A 12,027-nucleotide genomic window follows, 5' to 3' on the forward strand; every position below is an offset into this window, starting at 1 on the left:
TTTACTTTACACCTTGGCTCATGTTCCATCCCTTAACATGGAGGAGGCAGTATTTATGATGAATACTGCAGCCAGCCACCAGGGGGCCATTGAGAGACTTTGGCTTCACTTTTGGGCAGCTCCTATGTCGTCCATCTTTAGATCCAGTCTGTAGGTGGAATCCGAACCACTGCATTTGCTGCTTTCCACACCTCAAGCTTAATATCTGATCAATGTAAATATGTTGAATATAAATAAACGTATATATACCTCATATAGAATCATAATAATACACAAGGTCTCTCCACTGCGTTCCAGCAATGAGGCGAATCATCTTTACAAGTGAAGCCGCCTCTGCTCCATCTTCTTTGTTGTAGTTTTAAAGGAAACAGAATTATGGATGGCAGCTTTAATGTGCCGCAGCTTTCAGGACACAGAACAACACTGGGAGCAAGGCGGCGGATGTCGGCCACGCCAGGGAGCTGTCAAGTGAGACGGCCAAAGTAACCATTGTCTTTTCCAAGTCAATGTTCTAACCTGAGATGAAAGCTGACATCTCCCTCTGTGTTGTGCTCTGCGTTGACAGGAAGCAGTTTGGAAACCGCAGAGGCTGTCGCTTCATTTAATTATAGACAAGAACAAACAGCTGAAGTTTTCATAAATTTCATCAATTGTGCGGTGAATGTGCTGGTGCTGGTGTGTGTGAGGCCGCTGGTGCTTGGGCACAGTCGGCGGGTTTAAGCATCTGTGCAGTCTCAGCTGTTTCTGAACGAGTTCTGTGGAGCACTTGTGCCCTGAAGCCTCGTCTGTGACGGCCCGAGGCTTCGGTTCAATCTGTTCGCTCTCAGTCACACGGACACACACACAGGTTCCTCCACCACACACACACAGGTTCCTCCACCACACACACACAGGTTCCTCCACCACACACACACATCAGAGCTCAAAACACCTCGTACAATCATAGGTGAGATTTAAACATTTGCAGCCTCACTCCCGGAAAGAGAGATAAAATCAAAGCCGACATACGGAACATGGTCATGTACTGTTGCCCTCGGAGGTTCCAGTAGCCCCAGTTGGTCCTGAAGCCGTGCAGGGTGGCGTACTCCTCGTGGTTGTAAGCCGGCTCGGTACCGAAGGTGTCAATCACTCGCACCCGGCACCTGGAGGACAAAATAAGAAAAGAGGCCGAGCTGAAATTAGAACAAAGTTGTCTCGTGCTTTCAAATCTAAAAGTCTCCCCTGAATTAGAAGATCAAAACAAGTGAAAAAATAATCCCATTAGTTTCCTTTATGAGATCAAAGATAGCACATCCACGCACAATAACAACAATCATACAAAATAACATGCTGACACGGTTAGATCATGGATGACAGCCGTGTGAAATATATATATCCTCATTCTGAGTTATGGGGGGTGATGTCAGGGCTATAACAGCATCTTCTTGTCACAGTGGTTTGTAAAACTGTCAGTGGTGATGGATCCATGTGCTGTGCCGGTCGCCCCTCTCACTGAGCAGCTCGGACTCGGGCCTCAAGGTGAGACGAGCCGGGTTTTAAATCACAGCCTTGTTCCACAGCCGCTGGATCAGAGCATGACACCACCTGAGCTGAGAGTGAGATAGTTCGTCTGATATCAAGGCAACGCTCCACCGGGGATTAGATAACACTGCTTCCACTGCTTCCACATTAGAGGATCTCAAAAAGAAACTGCTTCACTTGACCAGTTTGAGAGAATTCTCAAAGAAAATTTCCGCTGCAGTGAACATTAACACAGGTGAAGTCACAAAATCCATCAATGTAATCCAATCTGAGAAGATTTATCAACGCCCTGCATCTTTAATCAGTGTCAGGGCAGAGATGGGAATGCAAGTCTGTCACTGTTTGACAGCTGAGGAGCGTCGCTCCATCAGTTGACAATCGACTCACACTGACTGGAACCAGTGGAGGACTCCCCCTCTGCCCTGCTGGGGGGGGGGGGGGGGGTTCAGAGAGTTAAGGAATCAAGTTGACTTAGTGTGAAAGTGCCGGCTGCTCGGTTATTTACCAAATAGTAGCATCCTCCTCTTCCTCTTATGCGTTAGGATTAAAGTGAAGGATGCAAACTGGGATACAGCTTCACCCTATAATCTAAAGACTGTGATACACCCATGATGATTATCATTATCTGCACATTACTGTTATTCTTCCCCTTTGCATGAATCTATTTTCCTCTGCAGGGAAGCACGCGTGCATTAAAAGATGTTTGCATAGTCTTTTACCTTTTAGGGATAAAATAAAGTTTGCACACTTTGAAAGCCGAGATGGAACAAAAACATTTTACCAACCAGTAACTGTCTTTAATTATTACAGATCAGCGCCTCCAGCTAAGTTAACTCTCTCTATGTGATGCAAATAAACAGGAAGTGACATAAGGTCAAACATCTGCTCCTGGTTCATTGATCAGTTTGTAAAGAAGCCAAATTAGATTCCTCCTGAAGAGGGAGAGAGAGAGAGAGAGAGAGCGAGAGAGAGAGAGAGAGAGAGAGAGAGAGAGAGAGAGAGAGAGAGAGTTGGTGGCCCAGTGACCACCAGCCTGTAACGCCTGCAGGTCAATAAGCCGATGCTGACGCAACTCATCAGAAACGCAATTATCGATAAACCAGAATGGACACAACAAAGAAACTGAATTTGTTAAACAAACAGAAAGTACAATTTATAACGAGAAGAGAGAAAAGGACTGACTTCTGCTTCCTCAGTGACAGACCCAGGTGCTGCTTCATTTGCTGCAGGCCGTGATAGTCGGTGTAGATGAGGTCAAAGGGCAGAGGTCCTGTCAGGGGGCAGCTTCCCCGTCCTGGGGGGACACCCAAAAACCTGCACACACACAGGTCAGACATGATTCATGAAAATACAGCATAATCAGAAAGAAGAGATTCATAAATCCATCCGTGATCTAGAGCAGAGCTGGAGCCAATTAACGCTGACGTTGGCTGAGAGGCAGGGTTCAGCCTGGTCAGGTGGTCAGAGCAGCACAGGGCCAAACAGGTAGAGACAAACAAGACCCGTCTCTAATTAACCCATAACCCCAATCTGCATGTCTTTGGACTGTGGGAGGAGGCCAGAGACTGACCGACACTGGGAGAACATGCAAGCTCCACACAGAAAAGGACTGCACCACTGTGAAGAGAGGAGAGGGGAAGAATGCAGATAGAAAACAAGAAGAAAAAGAAAATGTCACCGTCTGGAAGAGTTTGTGGAATCGTCTCAGCAGGAGAGGAATTGATTTCAAAGGGACGGCTCCTGTGCCATCCCTCTGAAGTGTGTGAGAGGGTGCAAGTATGAATCGGAACAAGACGACAGCGGAGCGGTTCGACCACGCAGCCCAGGATTCAACCCTACTGGGCAGTGAAGCCTCACACAGAGGAGTGGTACAGCCCGGTCATTAACCACACGTCTCTCAGATGCAGAGCGACTTGTGGTTGTTCTCAGGATGTATTCCTGTAGAATCTGCCCCTGTCATCACACCGTCCAAGCACTTGCACCAACATAACACTGCTTCGGAGGGGAAAACAGAAAAGTGCTTTTTTTCCTGCTCTGGATTGTGTTGGCTCTTTTTAAGAGAATGATAATAAACATCTAACTGAATGAGGGAAGCTCTGATTGAAACAAGGCTGCTGTGCACTGTATATTAAACCAATGTTTTTATATTGTTGTGCATATTGTGTCCTGCATCCGTCTCACAGGGCCACGCAACAGTTTTATTCTTTGTGTGTTTATTGCATGGATTAACTTTCGGAGGATGCAAGTCAAAGCCTGAATTTAGTTCCCTGTTTGCTTGGCTATGATCCGTGCAGTGAGGCAGTCCGGCTTGATCAGTCTGGATATCGACTGCTGCATTAAAAACAATAATCTCACAGGAGCAGTTATAAAACAGCAGTTTGTCCCCCCCCCCCCGCCGCCGAAAAAATATAAAACAGAAAAGCGATAAGAGGAAATGCAAATGTGTTGTCGGCTATGACAGAGTACAGTGCAGGCTTCAGCGTGCTTTGCTTTCAGCCCGGATCAAGGTAGCACTTTGTTTGTGAAAAGCACAATCAAGCGTGTCTGTTCTCATTCCAAGAGGAGGAAGTGCTGTGTCAGACTTCAACACTTATTAAAAGACGCACGTCTCAGCAGAGGAAGTGGAAGTGGATGTGCAGGCGTGTTAAATATTATGTGTGCTGCATGTACTTTGCTGTGAGTCAACAGATAATGTGACGTGGAACATTTGGAGACAGATTGTGGTTCAGAAGATTTTATACATTTAGTTCTGTACAAAGCAGCATATACAAAAAACACAAATGTGTACGTGTGAGGTCATCGTATCCATTTCTCATTGCTTCTTCAAGAATAAGACCAACTCTAACGTCCACCGCACCATTGTTATAACCACAACAAAAGGACCACATGACCAGATTTATTGCAAAAGAAAAGGACCGATCCTTTAAATCAGAGAAAGATTCTAGAAACTGGGAAGTGTCTGTGATTATTCTATGTAAAAAAGAAAATATTAGCAACATACATAACACATAAATATAAAAAGCATTAAATATCAAAGTATCTAATTGCAAAGAAGACACCAAAAGATGGCACAGGGAAGGAATGCAAAAAAAATAAATACAGAAACGCACAACCCACGATCTACCGACACACACTTACACACACTATTAAAATGATATTATTTGCTAAATTTCAAACAATTTTCTGTTTTCTGTTTTTTAATTGATGTTTATTATTGATATGTCCACCGGGGACAAAATAAAGTTGATTTTAATTTGGATATAGAAAAATTGAAATCATTATGTGGTGAAGATCAGGCGATGAGGAGTGAAGTAAAAAATAACTTTGGTTCATTGTGTTGCGGCTCAGAGGAGGTCAGCTGAGTATAGGCTCCTCCTCCTCCTCCTCATCCCAGACCACCTCCGAATGTGTTCCCAGTGATCAGACCTCAGGATGCGTTCAGACACATTCAGATCTGTGTCGTAGCATCGACCACTTGTGATTGGATAACTCAGGATGGATGTTGATCACCTGGTGTGAGCTGTGACTCAGTGATGCTCAAACCCTTCATCCCACACACAGTTATTCTCTGGTGTTCTCTCACTCTTAGTCTCCAACAACTTATTGAATCTCAGCAGGTCGTCACACTGCAGCCATGAGGCAGAAGCAAACCGTGTTCCCCTGAGGAGGAGGAGGGCTGTCACACACACACACACACACACACACACACACACACACACACACACACACACACACACACACACACACACACACACACACACACACACCTGCAAAACAAGAGACTATTGATCTTCCTTTGGACAGTGAACATATTCAGTCAGCACTGCAGCCTTGTGGAAACAGGCATGGCGGCCAGTTCCCCTGCAATATAAGGGCTAATGAGGGAGAGTGTGTCAGCCAGCGGTGCTTTAAGCTGCGGTCTCATCCCTCAGAAGTACACAACCGGGCAATTTAGTGCTCACACAAACAACAGGGCTTCAGGTATTTGTGTTCGCTGTAGTGTGTGTGTGTGTGTGTGTGTGTGTGTGTGTGTGTGTGTGGAATGCAGCCAGGTGGACTCCAGTGCTGTCCAGTCAACCACATATGAGCCCTAACGCAGTTCAGTAAGTTTACAAGAAAAATAAACTTTATTTGTATGGATCACAAAGTGCTTCACAAAATGGGAGAAAGAGGCGAAATGAAATAAATGAATTAAAAGATCCAACACAACACAGATTATGCTAGTTTCACATTTTACAATTTAAAGACAAACGCTTGAATTAACTCGTCCACACTAAACATGTCCTCTGCTGTGTATGTGTGTGTGTGTGTGTGTGTTCTTTCAATAGCATGAGTGTGCAGAAATTAGCACACGCCTTCATAAGTGTGTGTGTCTGTGTGTGTTTCATAAATGTGTCTGTTGGATTTAACGGTGTGGGTTTAAGTTATGAGTTACAGCCTTACTGGGCCTTCACAGTTTAATGCTGACGTGCACTAACGTGTGAGCAGATGTTTTCCAGTGACCGGACGTGACTCCGCCCCTCACACCTCCACTGAAGGTGCTGCTGCTCAAAGCTTTAATTGGATATATGCAAATCCACAGAAACTTTATGGGAAGAGTAAAGGGATTAAAGAGCATTAGGTGCCAAAGGTGAGGAGACGGGAGGAGACACACACACACACATATAAACCGACACACAAGCATAGACATAAACAAATCTATCTATTTGACTCCATCTCCTTCTCAGGAGCACACAGAAGATTAAAAGGATAAGGCTGGAATTATCTGAACAAATCCAATGAGAAGCCAAAACTTTCGAGTTCAATCAGCTTACACCTCCATGATAAACATCTCAATCAGAACCTTAAGATATGTGACCATTTTGCTAATTATGATGAACACAGCGAATGCAGTTTAGTCTGAAATGATGAAAATGCAGTAACATAATGGTTCGACCCATTTTGCTGTACTGTTGCACCTGTTTTCTCAACATGATCACAAACTCACAGACTTCACAAAACACACACACACACACACACACACACAGACACACACACAGAAACACACTGCTTCTAAAATCATCACACACACGTCCAAAATGTCAGACATGGACGTCAGAGCCATCACACGCTCGGCACTCAGGACTGCACACGACACAGACCCCCTCCTGTATCACCACTTAACACCACCCCCCCCCCCCCCACCTGGATGGAGGTACAGGACTCATTAAAATGAAGTAACGTGTCGCTCCAATGCAACCTCTTGCTTCTAAATGTGTTTTCTAATCGGTTTTGGATGACACTGAATTTGGCAGAGAGGCTCAAGTTGGATCACAGGTTAGCTACACACTCAGTATCACCAAGTAAAATAAATTCAACTCTATTAACCATTCATTCAAAAACATGAAAACACAATAGCTCTGATTTAATGACCCCTGCTAAGATCACAGAGAGAATAAAATAAAAAAAAAGAGATTTCCAGCGGGCCCACTTTCCCATTCTGTCACGGCTGCCCACAGGCACCATGGCAACTCACTGGTTTTGGGGGAAACAGGGAGAGACTCGCTCCACAGCCGCCACCGCATTCCCTCCCAGAGGAAGAACGCAAATATCCAACAGGGAGGGGAATTGGCTGTGGAAGATTTCCAGGCACATATTAGGCGGCTGAGGCTGGTGCAGGGCTGGCAGCGTGAGGAGAATGAGGCAGAGAGGAGGGATGTACGTGTGTGTGTGTGTGTGTGTGTGTGTGTGTGTAGACGGCCTGGCACAGGGAGCGGGGGTCTGGCATGCTAATCCATTACATAGGACAGCAGGATAGTGGTAGGAGACAAAAAAAACTCACATGCTGTAACTGCCATGATCACACAAAGCTGATGGTCCACTTTGACGTGCACGCTCATTTAAAAAAACAGAGCACATTGGAAACGCCGTCTCCCTTTTGTGTCGTCCAGCTTTGTGCACGCGTGAAAAGTAACTCATTATTCTCTGGTTTCATTAAAAAAATTGAAAGATAACTGCGTTTATGGGGGGGGGGGGGCATCAATAACACAACCATCTGGGGGGGAAAAATTGATTTTACAGTTTGCCTTTGCACTCGTTTGTTTTCTCTTCCTTCTCTTTCTGGAGGCACATCACAAGAGGACCTTATTTTCTTAAGCTGTGGTAAATCGTGTTCTTATGCTGCAGCAAAAACAATGTGTGTGTGTGTGTGTATGTGTGTGTGTGTGTGTGTGTGTGTATGTGTGTGTCTGTGCGCAGGGACATAACATCTGAGTGAAGCCTGATTCGAATCTCTCTGGTGTGGCTGCGTATTGCTGTGTGAAGCGTGAAGTGGAGCGTATAATCAAATTGTGTAGATGAGCCACACTCTGCAGTGTTTTCTGTTCCCTTTAAAAAGGTTATTGCTGCCACAACGGATAAAGGAAAATGGTTATTATCGTGTAATAAAGTGGAGAGTGTGTGTAAGTCCTGTTACAGCGAGAGATTCTAATGTTATTTCAACCTACGGAAATAACAAAGTTACAACAAAAGGCTGTAGAGAGATTCTGCTGTTATTGAGCACAGTGGAGGATATTATATTTAAGTATTCACGCTCTGAAAATGAACCTCAACCCGACGCCGGTGGTATATTGAAGCTCTTTGTTGCTGCATCGGGCCCAAAAAACACCTTTGATATCAACTTTCTTTTGGAATCTCAGACATGTTTGACCCCCAGTCACACGTTCCTTAAATTGTTTCTTTAAGTCCCCGATCACACGATTCAACGCTCGGCTGTGCCACAGAGAAACACAGAGGGAGTTGCCCGGGGGCCTGTGTTAATGTGCTCTGTCAAGTGCATCACTGAAGACGGTTCATACAGAGACGCCGTCGGCAAAGCTTCTACGCAGAGGCAGCGCTCGGATGCTGGAGAAACGTGGAACTGCATCAGTGTGGGACAGAAACACAGGGAGACTGGGAGACTGGGAGTTTGAACAGATCATGACTGTAATGGTGGTGAATCAAATATACCGGGTGTCTCTTCAGATTATTTGTGGCTGACAACCCGACTAAGTGTGGGCACACAATGCTTCTCCGCTCTGCTGACAGAACTACCTGTACCTGACAGCAGCCCCCCCCACCCCCCGACTCCCCTCTTATAGCTCCCCCGCCTCCGTTTCCTCGCTCCTCAGGTGTTGAGGTGTCATGCTCCGTCGCTGGCTAATTACCCATGTCGCACTGGGAGGAGATGAGGGGGGGGATCCCTAAGCGGAAGTAACAGCTGTCTCTTCACCGCATTGCAAACTGCCGGTTGGGGGGGGGGGGGGGGGGGAGGTGATCCCTCTCCTCAGAGTGCGACAAGTGCCAGTGTTACTGACAGAAATGATGTCTGAGCCTCTGGAGACTCCACCTCGATTACAGTAAATCCAGGGGAGATGAGAGACAGAGACTTTACCGCTTCTCTTGTTCTTTTATTACCGACACTCAGGCTTCTGAGTGGAGATCCGTCTTTTAACTTTTCACTTCACGAACCCGACTTCCTGTCAGACAGGTTCACGTCTCGAGCCCCGACTCTCACTGCAGGGAACGGGAGGGTTTGGAGAAGTCGTGAATGAATAATGCTCGTAGTCTCAGATTTGTCCACACGCAGTGAATAATGCAGATGCTGGAAATCAATCATGTCTCACTGTGAATCGCTCTCAAATTCTTGAATTAGTACCAGCGGATAAAATGCGTGATAGGAAATACACATTTTAAAATGGCTTCCGATGATTAAATATGGATTCGTTTTGAATGTTTCCAGCATTCGTTGCACCACCAGGGATCTTTTGAATTTTACAGCTTCGAATTAGATGATTAGCCACATTTCTTGCACCACCACAGCTACAACCAGCTCCGCTCCCAGTACATCACATGCACCTGTTGTATCTTTATCAGGGTTTACAGTTGGCAACTGTGTCATAATCATTTTCCTAAATGTGATCAAATCTAGATGATTTACATGGAGAGCTGGGCCGTCCGCTGCACACAGGGCGATATGTAAATCCCCCTGTGCTCTATGTAAAACACCTGAAACATCCTCTTAGTTTAACTTACTACACATGAGAAGTTTATAGCGTGGGGTTTACACCCACTTCTTTTCATGTGTATTCTCTAGTTTTACGTAAGAAACCAACACTTCATATATTTGTGTTATATTGTTAGTAGGAAAAGTTTTAGATGGATAAAGTCTAGCTGGTTGATGGAGATTGAAGTAAAAAAAAACTGGAAAATAACTGCAAACGTACCATTATTACAATTAAATAACTACAATAGGTCCATGGTGCTATAATTAGTGCATCCCTTGAGGAGGTCTTGCAGCAGTGTGTGGAGAGAGAGAAAAGACTAATGTTTGTGTCCAGAGAGGAGAAGCTGCTTCAGGGAAAGTGAGCTGGGATCTCACTGTGAGGAAGCAACGTGAGGGAGCAGCTGATCTGTGTGAGCAGGACAGCGCAGGGGAGGGAGACGCCAGCCGGAGTGTTTACTCACTGAAGCCACCAGAGAGTCTTAGCGCTGCCAATTAGAGCCAATTATGTGATGCAAAGTAAGAGTCTGGCTGATTTCAGTACGTGCACTGAACTCCGCAGTTCTTCTGTATTTTTTCTCCAGAGGAGGTGCATGTGTGAACGCCAATTTCCGAGTGCGACCTTCTCTGCAGACTTTCTCCGCCCGACCTCCTGGTTTAAGCTCAATGCTAAGATCCAACCTTACGAACAAAGTCAGGCCAGATGGCAGAGCTGCTCCCAGTAGACCACATGTACCTGGTGTGTCTTTATCAGGGTTCACAGTGGGTAACTGTGTCATAATCATTTTCCTAAACACGACACGTCAAGGTGAGTAGTAACTCATGTTTGACAGAGATGTGTAGAGAGTTTGTGGTGATTAGAGTCTGTGTGTTGTAAAGAAAACCACGTGATCTCCACAGTGGAGTTACTACATCACTTCCTGCCTCCGCCTGCTGCACCCGGCTGCTCCACGTCTCCCTTTAATGAACATGAGGATTTGTTGCTGTTGTGAACGCGTCCTTGTAAACCGTGTAGCCAATCCTCCTGATTTCCCCCGTAGGTCATGTCTGGAAACAGCTTATGACTCCCGCTGTAGCCGAGCTCCCAGTGCGGCTAATTTTCAGGGGGGGGGGGGGGGGGGTTCCTGTCCACGCAAGAACCACAGCGGCTTCTTTCACAAAGCCTGGGTGGGAAAGTGAAGAGCAGAGAATGTAAATAGATCGGAGCCGGAGGGAATCTGTGGGAGCACAGCCCACATAACGATCTGTCAATTTAACGGCACGTGGGAGAGGCAGAGGAAGGGATGTAGAGAAGTGTTCCCTCTTTTCATTAACAGTCACAGAGAAGGGGTTTATGGATGTTCGGCATGTGCCATTAACGGGGACAATATTTAGGACGGCCATTAAAAAGAGGGGGGGGGGGGTGTAAACACTGGGCTGTGTCTTGAGAGGCTAAAAGCAAAGGACGGAATACAATCAGATATAGAGATACTTGTATTCAACACTTTACATATACAGCTTTTATTCTTTTTTCATTTCGTCAAGACTAGAGGGAAATATCAGCCTTAATGGACACACTTGGATAAATCACTACGGTCTATAAACTAATACACCACACACACACACATACAAACACACACACACACACACACACACACACACACACACTATAGACATTAATCTACTAGAGAGTACAACCCCTAACCTTGGCTGATGTTTCTCTGCGAGTCTGAAACTTCCCCAGTTTCCTAACACGCTCCCCAGGTAGCCCGACCGCGTTGATTCAAGACTCCATGACACCAATTAGTGGGGTAAATAACAGCAGGGCCCACGGAAGAATTCCTCCCGCGCCATCTTTCCCACCTCACTGGTGTCCACAGCTTGTTCTTATCAAAGCAGCTTTTCTCCACAGCCGGGAATCTCAGATCAAAGTGCGGCTCTAACTCATCAATGCCCCTTACCTCATTCCCTGCAGCGATGGATACAGCTGCTCAATAACAAGCACACATTATCATCTGCTGCAGCTCCACAGAAACCAACCAGCGGAAAGGAATCAAGGGCAAATCAGGTCTTGTACACGTGAGGCCTGAGCAGGAGGATCACGGCACGAGAAAGCACACCCGCTGAGCCTGCACCAACAGTCTTATATTTTTAGATGGAACCTTTTCCTATGTCTGACTGGAAGACACGTTGTGCATGTTTGTGTGTGTGTGTCTGTGTGTGTGTGTGTGTGTGTCTGCTGGCATATGGACTTGGGTTTGTGGTGAGGAGCGACGAGCACCTTATCTCAAACAGAGGGACGTGCACAGGCTGTAGAGATGCTGTCGAGCCCTCAGGTTGACACGGCACTCGGCAGGAGAGAGAGAGATAGCTTAACTGTGTGTGGCGAGAGGTGATGGGAAACAGCGTGTAGGGCAAAAGTGCTGCGATTTGCAGAGCGTCCAGAAAAAAAACATTTCACTCAAAGAGAAAGATGATTCCTGCACGTATGCCCCGACACTACCTCA

At 46.0% G+C, this 12,027-nt stretch overlaps 1 protein-coding gene across 1 annotated transcript in view; it reads right to left on the reverse strand.

Moving 5' to 3' along the window:
- LOC128459271 (alpha-1,6-mannosylglycoprotein 6-beta-N-acetylglucosaminyltransferase B) overlaps nucleotides 1–12,027 on the reverse strand; it is a 50,702-nt gene that overhangs the window by 10,734 nt on the left and 27,941 nt on the right. Inside the window, exons 9-10 of the mRNA XM_053444395.1 lie at nucleotides 2,704–2,835; nucleotides 1,009–1,142 (exon numbers count right to left, since the gene is read on the reverse strand). Coding sequence (XP_053300370.1) covers nucleotides 1,009–1,142; nucleotides 2,704–2,835 — 266 coding nt within the window. The remainder of the gene's footprint in view (nucleotides 1–1,008; nucleotides 1,143–2,703; nucleotides 2,836–12,027) is intronic.

This window comes from Pleuronectes platessa, chromosome 16 (genome assembly GCF_947347685.1).
Source record: "Pleuronectes platessa chromosome 16, fPlePla1.1, whole genome shotgun sequence".
Classification (NCBI taxonomy): Eukaryota; Metazoa; Chordata; class Actinopteri; order Pleuronectiformes; family Pleuronectidae; genus Pleuronectes; species Pleuronectes platessa.